Consider the following 14,732-nt stretch of genomic DNA (forward strand, 5'->3'; position numbering starts at 1 on the left):
GCCGGCATACTAACCGGAACAGAGTGGCGTTTCCAAATTTTTTTTTGAGGCGGGCAGGCAGTGCTCGACGCCGGGGAGAAAAGGGGAAACACTGAAAATAAAAACAAAAAAGGAGTAGTATTATCACCCACAAAATGCAAGCCACCTCCTTAATAAACCGTTTGCCATGATCCCAGTATTTGACATGATATAAAACATGACGCTTACTCACTTATTCATCCGTCCAATGGTCTCTTGATTGTTAGACTTGTTATGCCCATCGCGATGAACAAGAATCTTTTGGAAATCCAAAAAGCCTCATACCACTCCCCCTGGTGCAGCAACAAAAGCCTGCAGCACATTGGGCTGGCGTGATGCGAAAAATAAATGAATTGATCTACAAAATCAGCTTAATCCGCAGTCCATCTGCATGCTATAAAGCAATGGCTGTATAGGTATTGTGAAATGCTGATCCGCGTGACGTTACATTCGCTTTCCTCCTCAATACAGGCATACAATTCATTTTCATGGCGCGGGATTAGAAAAATTGATTAAATCGATTGCTTCCACACACATCCAAGCGGTCCATTTCATTCAGGAGCATAAAATACCGCGTGAAATATGAAATAAACATGCTTTTTGCTGTCAAAGGCACTGTAAAGCAACACTAGGTAACTTTTCAATCTTTATAAAATATATTCATAACATTTGATGATATGTTGACTGAAAACTAGTTGAATGACACCTCTTTTATATCTTGAGGGGATCTGTATCGCTTTCACCGGCACTATTTAAGTTTGAGGAGGGTGGCAGGAACCCTAGCACACAAAAAAACTACAAATGTGCTGACTCCTATAGACCCTACTCACCAACGTCACAGAATGACGTGTCGCTGTATCCGGCCGCCATATTGTCCGTCATTGTTTATCCGTATTCTCAATGGTTTCAATTTGTCGTGCAATTCATAGTGCAATTCATGGAAGCTCCGGTGCTTTCAGACGCTGCAAACTCATTGGATGCGTTGCATAAAAGGCGTTATGTGGAAAAGCTTCAGTCTATCCATTCGCCAGATCCATATTTGATGCCTAAATCGATATTTTTCGACCCGCTGTCTTCGTCCTCTCTGCCTGACATCTGCTACCCTGATATCTACAACTATCTTGTCCACACAAAATCAGCCTATTCTCACGAAAGTTTGAAAAACTTTAAGAGCAGCATTCTAAGCAACATTACCCCGTGTGACCCTTTACTTCCAATTTTCTAAAATGGCGACAATTTAAAAAAGTTGACTGCGATGGCCGACGCTTCAAGGATAGGTGGATATTGGACTATTTCTTCAATAACACACACAACAACTGTGTCTGCCTCATTTGCAAAGAGACAGTCGCTGTTTTCAAAGAGTTCGATGTGACTCGATAATGATATTACCGAACAAGACACGCTGACATGTACGACAACATTACAGGGAAGATACGCAGCGAGAAATTATAGCAACTTGAAGCTAGTTTAATTTCACAGCAGCAGTATTTCGCAAGGGCCCGAGTGTCGAAAGAGAACGCCACAAAGATGAGACTGTTGAAATTATGAATGAAAAAAATATAATAAAGCAAATGTGACACACAGAAGGGATTGCTAAAATTTGTTTAAATATATTGTTCTATGTAAATCAGCCAAGGTAGCCCCCCGCATTTTTACCACACCAAATCTGGCCCCCTTTGCAAAAGGTTTGGACACATCTGTTTAACTGATGATCCATAGACGAGGCCCGCTTCTTTCACTTGGTACCAGCTAAATATTATTCAAAATGTAATGATGGTGGAAGAAATAAGCATCTTGAATTTTAAACTGTACGTTGTCGGCGATTAGCCTCGCAATGATCTTAATTTTGGTTGTCAGCCCAAAACCCTCTAAATATATATTTAATGCATCTTACCAGATATAAAATGACTACTACATAATCTGTGGTGATCGTTTGGTGCCCAGTTTTCTCGTCGAATTGCAGCAGGCCATCTCGCTCTCCTCTCCGGGTCTCTCGGAATACGGTAGAATTTCAAGTCTCTCCGTCTATCTTCTCTGTTACTGCAACCAAACGCCACACACGCCTTCACCATTATGATTATTTATGTTAACGAGCAGAAAAACACGCCATAATAGGAGGAATTTACGTAGCAGTAATGCGTAAACACGACGACCTGACTGACAATATGGCGCGGAGGTGTGGTTGTGACATCATGTGAGTGGGGTCTATACGGCATACGTCACTTCCCCTTTTCCTTATTCGTCATAAAGACGAAAGTGGATGCGAATGCTTTCGCGCAAATTCAGCAATCATGGCAGAAAAACAAAAGAGACAAAGGTTCTGTCTGAGGAGACCAAAAAAAAAAAAAAAGAAAGAAAAAGGGAGGCTACCAGGATTAAAGGACACTTAAAAATAAAGATTGGCCCGACTTTCACTCGCTAGTGTGACGTCCCCCCCCCCACCGCTGATGAGTTCAGGTGGGGCTGGGGGTCGGAGCGCCGGTTGGCGATTACGGTAAAAAATCAAACATTTCTTATTGTCAACATCCTCATATACAATTGTTTAGCCACAAATGGATTCATTACCTCATTACTATTTATCCTTCACACAGCCGCTGAAAACAGGAATGTTGTTTAGTCCATCAGCAGGTGACCGGGAGACCAGGATTTTACAACACTGTGCGCTGGTCCTCATGGAAAATGCAGTTTTCCTTAAAGCAAAACACTTCCGCTTTTGTCCACCTGTGTTGCTAAAATTGACCAAAACTGAAAAGTTACCTAGTGTTGCTTTAAGACACTAATTAGCATTATCGCTAACTGCCCTAACGCTATATGCTAAGTAGTTAGTCTCATCAACAAAGAATAGAAACAATATAATTGGCCTCTGACAGAGACACACTGGATCTAACAACACAAAAGACAATCTAACACTCAACTCATCCTAGTGTTATTGATTTAGCAACCCAACAGTAGCAGTGAACTCTCTCTCTTGCTCTAATGACTGGTACGCATGCGCATTAAGGTTACCAACAGTCCCGGAATGTGCTGGACATCCTGGAATTTAGGAAGTTCCTAAATTCTGAGTTCCAAAAAGGTTTAAGTAATTCCAATGAAGTCGGGATGTTTTGTTCAAAATAAATAAAATGTAACTCATGAAAATCATATTCAAACTATATTTTATTAAGTACACTGCAAAGATATTTAATGTTCAAACAGATAAACAATTGATTTTAGCAAATGATCACCTTTGAATAATAATATTCAAAACACTGCATGTAAAAGAAAAATTAGATGAGTGTGTTGGTTTAAGAACAGATTAATCGACTTTGCGTGATGGCTTCCTCTTAAAACTGTTTGGAAAAATACAGGAGCAGACTTGTTTATTTTGCTTTGACAGGGAATACCGCGCTCAGTTTGAAACCAAAGGTATCTGGTATGAGCACCGGCTCATAGACGACATGGTGGCCCAGGCCATGAAGTCAGATGGAGGATTCATTTGGGCCTGCAAGAATTACGATGGAGACGTACAATCCGACTCTGTGGCTCAAGGTTGGTACAGTCTGAGATTGGTGAACGAAGCAGCAAAACAGATCTAAATAGCAGTAAAAGGGTAATCAAGTATTTAGGTTATGGAACCTTGCACTGAGTATTTATTTTAAACAAATTACTTATTACTTATAACAAGTTAAAAAAAAATCTGCAAATGGAACAAACGAATTACACTTGTATGGCGCTTTTCCATTCAAAGCACTTTGAGACGGCAAAAATCAATCAGCTACTTATGTTTGTTGCGAATGATTTGCTGAAGCTTATGCCAATAAACGGGGCGGTCCGAGCTACGAATCTGAACGCCTGTATCCACTCTCCTTTCTCTCTGCCTTACACCTCACTGTGGATGAAAGGAAAACTACGCAAGGGACAAAGCGCACTCATTGGCTTGATCCCTAATTCATTTAAAACTCGACATTGACACCTTGTGGCGTATTTAAACCACTACCTTACATAATTAAAGAGTGACACCTGGAATTCTGGCAGCGTGGCCATGTGATGTCACCGCCCAGCGACGTCAACAACAATGACGACCTACTAGTTAAAATAATTTTACAAATTTTATTGAAACAAAAACATTAAGAGGGGTTTTAATATAAAATTATTATAACTCGTACTAACATTTATCTTTTAAGAACTACATGTCTTTCTATCCGTGGACTTCTTTAACTGTTAACTTGATACTGAAATAGTAGTTTGGTTTAGCCTGAGAGGATTTTTGAACAATTTTGGAACTAATGTATGAAACATTAAAAGCAGCTGGGGGGGCATCAGCAATCGATTTATAATCGTACTGTAGCCTCGGAATCATAATCCAGTCGTTAGGTGCCCAAAGATTCCCACCTCTAACAAGGACCATGTTATTTTTTTCAACATCGGTAGTATGTGTATTGACCTATTAGATGCAATCCGTAACTCAAGTCCTCAGATGAAAACCAACAGCTCTGTTACGGTCCACGAATGCAGAAGCAAGGTTGGACCCCAAAGCAGACAACAATAACTGAGGAATTACGGACAAGGGTTTATTAAACACACAAAACAACATGCAATCGTGAAAAGGTGACAAAAAAAGGGTCCATAACACTCGGTTGTCAATAAAAAAATTAAAATTAAAAAAAAAAAAGGGAAAACCACAGTGGGAGGCAGACAAATGAAAATAACAAAGGATGCAACGAGCATCGAAGAGATTGAGAATATAAACTGTCAAATGGCAGCAAGTCAATATCTTGGCAACCCGACTAGGACTGGTTTAAAGTAGAGCTGTCAAACAATTAAAATTTTTAATCGAGTTGATTACAGTTTAAAAATTAATTAATCGTAATTAATCACAATTCAAAGTATCTATAAAATATGCCATATTTTTCTGTAAATTGTTGGAATGGAAAGATAAGACACAAGACGGATATATACATACGGTAAATAAGTACTGTATTTGTTTATTATAACGATAAATCAACAAGATGGCATTAACATTTTAACATTCTCTTAAAGCGATCCATGGATAGAAAGACTTGCAGTTGGCACTAGATGGCAATATTTAGTCACAATATACAAACTATCAAAATTACTGTAACGTGTACTCACATTTATCTTTTAAGAATTACAAGTCTTTCTATCCGTGGATCCCTATCACAGAATGTTTATAATGTTAATGCCATCTTGTGGATTTATTGTTACAATAAACAAATACAGTATTTATCTACAGTATGTTGAATGTATACATCCGTCTTGTCTTATCTTTCCATTCCAACAATAATTTACAGAAAATATGGCATATTTTAGAGATGGTTTGGATTGCGATTAATTACGATTAATTAATTTTTCAGCTGTGATTAACTCGATTAACCATTTTAATCGTTTAATAGCCCTGATTTTTACATCAATTCCAATAATTCATGTTTTTCTCATAACATAATTTAGTAAAAAGGTTTAGGAAAAGGTTTTCATTCAAATGTCCGCGTTATTTCACAAATTTTGTAAAAATGTCAAAATTTGCTCTGTGTTTGTGATTGCTTTTGGTGAAAGTTAATGGATTACTGTAAATTCTGCTCTGTAAGACGCTACTTTTTCCCTCTAGCTTTGACCCCTGCACTTCATTGAGTGATGCGACCTATTTTTATTTTCATTAATGAATTGAATTTAAAAAATCATAACTAAAAAAAAAAGTTTCTTCGATCATCTTATCTGGTTAACATTTTCTGTGTTTAAATGGATAATTAAGATAAAATTATCAGAGTCTGTGACAAGTCTTTCCCACTTTTAGGCTATGGTTCTCTGGGTATGATGACCAGTGTGCTGATCTGTCCCGACGGACGAACCGTAGAATCTGAGGCGGCGCACGGCACAGTGACGCGACACTACAGGCAACACCAGCAGGGCAAAGAAACCTCCACGAACCCCATAGGTAATGAGCAACATCAAAAAGCCAATTGTAGACGTTCTTTTCTTGTGAGATAATGATTGAAGGATCTCTGTCCTTGCAGCCTCCATTTTTGCGTGGACGCGGGGCCTCCTTCACAGGGCAAAACTGGACAACAACGTAGAGCTGCGTGTGTTCTCAGAAGCACTGGAGGCTGTTTGCGTAGAGACCATCGAGGCGGGCTTCATGACCAAGGATTTGGCCATCTGCATCAAAGGACTGCCAAAGTTAGTCTTTTTAAAAAACATAACAACTGGTTTTGACCATCTTCCACTGGAGTGTGGTCAGATGATACATACAGTGGTACCTCGACATACGATCGCTTCAACACACAATCTTTTTGAAATGCGGCGTAAAATTTGACTCGCCATTTGTTTCTACATCCGACGACATGCTCGAAATACGACAATTTACGACAGAGCGGCAGTTTGTTTTGCCGGAAGACGGACGCAGGCCGTAATTTCTTGTGAGAGAAATCAACACTGGTTCCACTAAGGTTAGTGCAGGTGGGGAAAAAAGGAAAAAGGCTTACCATTGAAATGAAGATGGAAATGAGAGAAAAATATAAGCATGGTGTGTGAATCCGTGAACTGGCTCGACAATACGGTTGTAGAATGTCAATCTCGACTGTCCTCCTCCGACCTCCGTTCTCGTCTTTATAAGTTAAGGTGACAATTATTATTGTGGTAACATGGCCAAAGAAATCGCCAGCTTCATCAGGTTTCCAATCATTTATTCCATCAACTTTGCCAACACAACACGCCTACTGACCGCTACAGTTTACGACAGCAACAAAACATTAAAAAGAAAAAGTAAAATACGACCGCACTCTCGATCTCTCCGTAACGTCAGCTTCGGGGTGCATTCAGGTACAGCAAAAAACGTCCGCCACATTAGAACCCGATTCGTTCCGTTATTACAGGAATTATTAATATTATCATGGATTATTATTTTGAGTTTCATTTAAAATGTATTTGTTTTGCTATGTGTAATTGCTATTTGTAATAGTACAAGCAATATTTATTAGGGATTTAGTGTAGGTTTTCGGGCTTTGGAATAAATTAATGGAAATATAATGTATTATGGAAAAATCCTGCTTGACATAGACCATTTCCTCTTGCCAACAAGGTCCTGGAACGAATTAACTTCGTATGTAGAGCTACCACTGTACATACATTAGGGGAGTACTGAAAGCAAAATTCTTAGCTGAAACTTAAAATTGAAAACACTTGGCCGAAAAACAAAATTTCAATCATATTTTAGTCATTTTAAAATGTTTTTGTCTTCGTCTAGTCTTAGTCGACAGATAGTCAAAATGTTTTCGTCTGTAGCATTCAAAAGTTTTACCCAAAAAATGGATTAAGGTTTCCAACCATTCTAAATGAACATAGACAGACGAGCACATATTGTAGCATCTACAAAGACAACACCAACTTTGTGATCTTAATCCACACTCAGCAGGAAAAGCAGTACATTATTTTCAATTAACCCTACACAGAAGCCACAAACTGTGTTAAAAAAAAAATTCCTCTAGACTCGATGACCAGAAAAGCCAAGTGGCTCTGCGTTAGACTGGCCAGTGTTTTAAGAGGATGCTCGACATTCTGAAGCCAATGCTAACACGAATGTTACGCTAATGCTAGGATTACATTTAGTGTCTGATGATCTAAGCAAGCTATAATTATTCACGAATAGCTCTAGAGCATATATTTTTCTATCATATTTTATTAGATACAATGTTTATACTAGAGTGCCGCTGGAATTTCGTTGTTCACAATGTTCCGTAGTTGACAATGACAATAAAGACTTATTCTATTCTAAAGCAGTACTTCTCAAATAGTTATTGATATTTTATTAAATTTTATTGTTTAATTTTTAAATTTTGCATGCTGTTCCTGAACGGACCGTGTGAGAGTGGCAGTGGTCAAGACAGGCGGAGCCTCTCGTGGCGGCCGTTTCGTGAGCCTCGCTCTCCTGGAAATAGCGATAATTTGACAATCCAAAAAGTCCCGAAAGTGAGAGCGATTAGGCGCCTGTGCGACTTGGGGTACCACGTGGTTCCCTTACGTGGTTTAATTTTCCTCCATGCATTTTTTAAATACTCCAGTTCGCTTGGTGTACAATCAGGAGGGAGCGATCCCGCTGCTGGCCGAGCGGCCACTTAATTTATGCTGCATTACTCCCTCCCCTCCCAGGGGGGAGGTATTTCCTCTTCTATTTGTCCAATCAGTGAGCGAGCTTTTAGTCCGTGTGATGCTATTTGGAAAGTTCAGTTGCGCAGTGTGAATGCTGAACCTTTTCAATAAGTCATTTGCAAGTGTTGTTGCGAGATAGCTCTCCAACCGGACCATGGTCCTCTTAGGCTAGGTACATACAGTGGGGAGAACAAGTATTTGTATCAAATACTTGTTCTCCCCACTGTATACTGCAGGTCTTAATGCACGAATCCGATTTTTTATATGTTTTTCTGGCTCGAGTGACAGTCTGAACGGGACAAGTCGCATAGAAGTGGACCATTTCAAATCTGATCTGGGCCACATTTTTCCAGAACGTCACGGCGGTCTGAACTGTCATATCTCACAAATCGGAATTCATGCAGCAATTACGTCATCAAAGAGCGAGAGCGACAGGGCGCTCCGGTAGCAGTGCAGCTGCTAGCTTGCTTTGAACATGGATTTTTGGGAAGGGTCGTGCTTGACAACAGTCAGAAAAAATAAAAATGGGTTGAAGTTAAGCATGACAATGCTCGGTTTTCTCTCTGCTCTATATGAGAGTCGGGGCGAACTGTCTGTATGTGTGTGTGTCATGCACAGACAGTGCCTGCATGCTATCGATCCATGTAAACTTTGAATATAAGCCTAAACAGGGAATATATCAGACAGGGAATATGTCTGTTATTTGTGTTCTCTTTTTGGAAATCAAAATATGATCTCCCTGGAATGACAGATGACAGCCGGCATGTGTAGTCATTTGTTTTGATACTTCTGCGCATGCGGGTCGTCTTGCTCAGCGCGTGTCGGACTACGAATTAGTGCGCATGCGTAATACTTGAACGGGCTCAATGGACAAAGGCGGTCTGAACTGGCACGCCAAAAACAGCTATGACAAAAAATCGGATTTGTGCATTAAGACCTGCGGTGTGAACCCAGCCTTAGTTCAGGGGTGGGCAAACCGGTCCTCAAGGGCCGCAGTGGGTCCTGGTCTTTGTTACAACTGATCAAGCACAGGCAGTTTAACCAATAATAGGTCCGGGGAAACAAGATGCACCTGATTGCAATCAACTGATTGCACTTGTATGACACCAGATTGGTGAAAAGGTTTCCTCTTGATAGGTTATAACGAAAACCCGCACCCACTGCGGCCCTTTGTGGAATAGTTTGCCCACTCCTGCCTTAGTCTAATATGAAAAAGACCTGAAAACGAGAGGGCTACTATCTCTGAGTGGATGTACAATTGCATTTTATTCTAGTGTGGCAAAAAAATATACTGTATGTTAAGCCTGAACGATATATCGTTTAAACATCGCCATCGCGATGTGCGTGTGCGCAATAGTCCCATCGCAAGCACGTGCGATAGTTTTTCTTTTTTTGATCCACATACGCCTCACTTTCTGGTCTGCGCACAGCCTCCTACCCTCCCTCTCCCAGCCTTTTGATCCTCTCAGTCACTGTGGCACAACAATGGCTTTGATCTGGCCAAAGAAGCAGACTTCACACGGGCATCTGTCAATCATCGTTTAACTTGTTAAACAGTTGCAAGGAAGCCGCGCTGGAATGAATGTGTGTACTGTGGGGACGTTGGAGACATTTAAATGCCAGAAGTGATCATGAGGAGTTTGAAATTTCTACATGTCACATCAACGGTCACAGCTAAAGTAGATAAACAGAAGCATTTAATAAAGCCAAGCATTTATCTGCTACAGTACTTTATTCTTGTTCAAAAATGATTTGGTTGGACAGTTATGTTTAAAACTTATCATAATTATGAAATTTGAAGTGCTTAAAAACCATTTATTTATATACATTTTTTAAATCACTTGGGGGGGGGTTGGTGGGGAGGAGTGAGAAAAAAACATGTCTTATACACGGTGACCCAAAAAAAAGTTTACACTGCCATAATACAACTTAAATGCCATGTTTATTCAGCTTAGAATTAGAATTGAATCACAAATTATACATTATTGTAAAGAACATGTACAGTACACTCTATTTTTCAATGTGTCCTCCCTTAAGTGTCACAACAGCCTCCAGGCGCCTGCGGAACGCTTCTTTATGTAGGATGCTGTCATCTTTTCCCAAGATCTAACAATGGACCTCTCCAAGGCTGCCACAGAAGTTTGTGGCTTCTTACAGGCACTGTCCTCCACAGTTGCCCATATGCTATAATCCAGGGGATTGAGATCTGGACTCTGGGGTGGCCACATATCACCTTGTCAATCAACTTTTTGGTCCGCACAGATCGGCACTTCCAGACCCAGGTTTTTGTGAGGCTGTTCCAATATCTTTCAGCTTCTTTTTAACTTTGTAGACTGCACATCTGGATATTCTCAGATTTGCTGCAATCTCAGTAGGTGTCAGACCGGCACGCAGCAATTCAGGTACAGCTAAAGTTTTCTTCATTTTCAGCAGAAGCACAGGAATTGTAGAGATGAGAGATTTCCAGCTGCATTGAGTGACCTTAATGAATCACTTAAGCATGACAACCAATTTAGATATGTTTCAATGGCTTTTAAACAAGCAGTCAACTGAGTGTAAACTTTTTTTGGGGTCAACCTGTATGTATCTCTTTCCAATGCTAAATCTGAATAAATACATTGGGCACAAAAAACACACACAAAAAAAAAAAAAAAATTTAAATGGGGGGGTGGGCTACTTCGCGGTTTTTCACTTATCGCGGCGGGTTCTGGTCCCCATTAACCGCGAAAAACAAGGGATGACTGTACACTGTGGTGATCTAAAGTCTTTCCAAACAGCTATTTAAGTCATCTTGTGAAAATATCTTGAAAAAATATATATATAATTTTTTTTTAATATCGCAATATAATATCGCAATATATCGCAAACCCCAAAAAAATCACAGCAATAGTTTTTCCCAATATCGTTCAGGCCTACTGTATGTTCCCAGTGGTCACATGCGCCACCCTCGGCATTGCTCTGGCCCCATTATTTGAGAAGTACTGCAGTAGGCTGTGCTGAGGGGAAACTTCCGACGCGCCGTTGTTGTTGTTGGGTAATAATTAGGGCTGTCAAAATTAAAGCGTTAACAGGCGGTAATTAATTTTTTAAATTAATCACGTTAAAATATTTAACGCAATTAACGCATGCACGGGACGACCTACTCATGCATTGCCGCAAACAGACTAAAATGGCGCCGTTTTATGTATATTGGGAGCAAAGAGGCAGAGACAAGTGAGTGGAGTAAACTCCCGTACAAAGAGTACGGGAGTTCACTCTTTGAAGTGTAGGATGAGTGCCGCCCATTCGTCAGAACACCGGCTCTGTCATTTTCCCTCTGTCTCGCGCTCTCTCCCTCTCTCTTTGTGTCGCTCTCTCTAATTTCACGTGTCTGAAGCGAGGTTTGGCAGTGGCTTAGCTGCTGTACACAGAGAGACACGAAGAGAAAGGGGAGGGGCGAGGGGCTTGGTGCTAGGTACGCTGAAAGGACGACACACAAACGTATGCTAAGAATAGTGTCAGCAATATAACCCCATATGTATGCCTTCAAGAGAGGGGCTGCGCTACTTATTGGCATATGCTTTGGCATCTCTTCCACAATAATTGTAACTATTGTGGTGAGCGACGTGGGGAAAAATGACAGGAGATAAACTTTTTCTAAACACCCTGTATTGAACATAACGCAGAGAAGATATACCATTTGCCGCCACCACTGACATTCATTTTGCCCAAAATTTTACAAATATATTAAAACGAAAACATACAGAGGGGTTTTACTTTTAATATAAAATTACTATAACTTGTACTCACATTTATCTTTTATTAAGAAGTCTTTCTATCCGTGGATCCCTTTCACAGATAAATTGTTAACGTTAATGCCGTCTTGTGGATTTATTGTTATAATAAACAAATACAGTACTTATGTACAGTATGTTGAATGTATACAGTATATCTGTCTTATCTTTCCATTCCAACAATAATTTACAGAAAAATATGGCATATTTTAGAGATGGTTTGAATTGCGATTAATTGCGATTAATTACAATTAATTAATTTTTAAACTGTGATTAACTCGATTAAAAATTTTAATCGTTTGAAAGCCCTAGTAATAATATCTTCTTTCTGATGATGAAGTACGAATTGATGCCCTAACTAAATATTGCTGGTATTGGTTCAGTAACCTGTCCATTAAAAACCTGATCAATGTTCCCACCAATCTTCTTCTGCTACAGTGTAACACGTGCCGACTACCTGAACACCTTCGAGTTCCTCGACAAGCTGGCAGAGAACCTGAAGGCCAAGCTTGCAAATCAACCCAAGTTGTGATGCACCTGGAGACAACAAGAGACACCCACATTTTCAGATGGACTTCAGACTGCAAAATACATTCATTCATTTACACAGGTGGGAGTGGAGTGACTGTACTCAAATGAAGTACAATGTAAGATACAAAAAGCCTTGCAATTTTTCTTTTTTAAATCACACATACCATATTATATAGGTTTGTGTTTTGGACAAAAAAATGTGGAGCTATGCTTTGTTTTGCGCAGTGTCGACAGACAAGCTCAGAGCAAATTGATGATTGATAATTCTAATGTTGAATAATAATGACCTGTTTTTATGTTTAACCTATGAAGTTTAATTCATTTTTACGAGAGTTGTCCGATATTATTGGCCAGCCGATAAAAATCATCTGAAAATAACTGTTTTGCGCTATGATGTGTACTGGGATATAGGTTAATGTACAAGCCTGCAGCCTTTGTGCAAGGGCTGGTCACACAGTTTTGCACAGCAGCTGTGCTTGCTTGGAGTTGGACAACATCAGGATACCGGTAAAAAAGTAATTATTGGACAGCTCTGATTTTTACATTTACAAAATTTGGTGTATTTCTTTGAGTGTTGTGTGTTTGCATCTTTGTAACAATATCCTGCCATAGAACCTCATTAAATTGTCTTTCTGATGTTTTTGTCTGGTTTTTAAGACACCGTTCACTTGCAAGGTCATGCAGAATGGTGGATCTGAATGTGGTAAAATGATACATTATGGTGTTCATTGAAAATGCCTCTTACCAGCAAAAGGATTTGAGGGGAAAGACTAGAAGAGATACGAGAAATAGGATTACATACCACGGCAAAACCATAATTGAGTATTCACCGTAGATGACCACAAGTAACATTATAAAGTGGCTGCATCTATATTTGTCAACAGTGCCCCCCCCCCACCAAGCCAAAAATTTTACTCAAGTAAGAGTAGCGTTGCTTCAAAATAATATTACTCAAGTAAAAGTAGTTGTCCAAAAAAATGTACTCAAGTAATGAGTAACATTGTGAGTAACTGCTTCTACTTTTTTTATGATTGATTGAATTTATCACATTATGGATATACAAGAATACATTATGGATATACAAGAATACAAATTACAAACAAAACATAAGACTCGAAAAGGAGTAGGAAGAAGTAAAAAAACAAAACATATGAATCCTACCCCTTTGTCCGCTACATAATCTTCACTATGAATCAGACAAAACAAATCCAATTCACAACAGTTCAATAATGCCTAAAGAACAATAGTTGGCATCACTCAACATGTTCTCAACATAAATCCTATCATTCATTACTATAATTACAGAAAACAAGATCTTTGTATTTTCTCTTAAACACGCTCATATTAGCGCTCTTCTTTAGGTCCTCAGTAAATGTTTCACAAGTCCACACCACAAATTGAAGGACAAAAGCTCTTTTTTTTTGTTGTACGGTGATACTGCTTTTTGAAGTTTAACTCCCCTCTCAGATTATACCCTCCTTGTCTATTTGAAAACAAAACTTGTATATTTCCAGGTAATGCGTTTTTCCGTGCCTTAAACATGATTATGGCCGTTTTGAATTTGACTGGATCCAGGAATTTTAACTGCTTGGATTCCAAGAACAGTCCATTTATTTTATTTTATTTTTTTTTAAGTACCACAAGTGACAGTAAATTGTTGGGATATGTATTGCCCCAAACCTCCACACAGTAGCTGAGGTATGGCATTACTAATGAAGAGAACAAGATATGGTGTGCTTTATAATTTAAAAATGGTTTCGTTTTATTCAGTAGTCCACACTCTTTGCTAGTTTTGTTTTTATATTCTTCATTTGTGACTTCCAATTCAACTCTTCATCCAGCATTACACCTAAAAGTTTAGTCTGTTACTCGCTCAATTTCGCTATTATCTAAAATTATCTTTTCTTCAGTTTTTGTCTTTTTATTTCCAAATAAAATATAAATATATATATTGAGTAAAATATTGTTTTTTCCATATTTATTGATAATTTGTTTAGCCTGAACTAGAGAGTCAGATATGTTAATTCATTCATTAGCATTACAATTTTTTCCTGAGCATAGGATGTTCGTGTCATCTGCAAAGAGAAAAAAAATTTTTTTAAAAATGTTATACATAGGTCATTGATAAATAGTCTAAAGAGCTTTGGACCCAATACAGAGCCTTGTGGTACGCCAGCTGCAATGTCCAATAATGATGATCTGTAGTCACCAATCTTCGTACTGTTTGCGATTTCCCAAGTAACTTTTTAACCATTCCAGAACAATGCC

At 39.1% G+C, this 14,732-nt stretch overlaps 1 protein-coding gene across 1 annotated transcript in view; it reads left to right on the forward strand.

Annotated features, from left to right (window-relative positions):
- The window catches only part of idh1 (isocitrate dehydrogenase (NADP(+)) 1), a 48,290-nt gene extending 35,196 nt beyond the window's left edge, over window positions 1–13,094 (forward strand). Inside the window, exons 6-9 of the mRNA XM_057853083.1 lie at window positions 3,395–3,546; window positions 5,810–5,950; window positions 6,030–6,192; window positions 12,372–13,094. Of these exons, the coding sequence (XP_057709066.1) occupies window positions 3,395–3,546; window positions 5,810–5,950; window positions 6,030–6,192; window positions 12,372–12,465 (550 nt within the window). The 3' untranslated portion in view covers window positions 12,466–13,094. The remainder of the gene's footprint in view (window positions 1–3,394; window positions 3,547–5,809; window positions 5,951–6,029; window positions 6,193–12,371) is intronic.
- The last annotated feature ends 1,638 nt before the right edge of the window (window positions 13,095–14,732 follow it).

The sequence above is a fragment of the Corythoichthys intestinalis genome, chromosome 12 (genome assembly GCF_030265065.1).
Source record: "Corythoichthys intestinalis isolate RoL2023-P3 chromosome 12, ASM3026506v1, whole genome shotgun sequence".
NCBI classification, from domain to species: Eukaryota; Metazoa; Chordata; class Actinopteri; order Syngnathiformes; family Syngnathidae; genus Corythoichthys; species Corythoichthys intestinalis.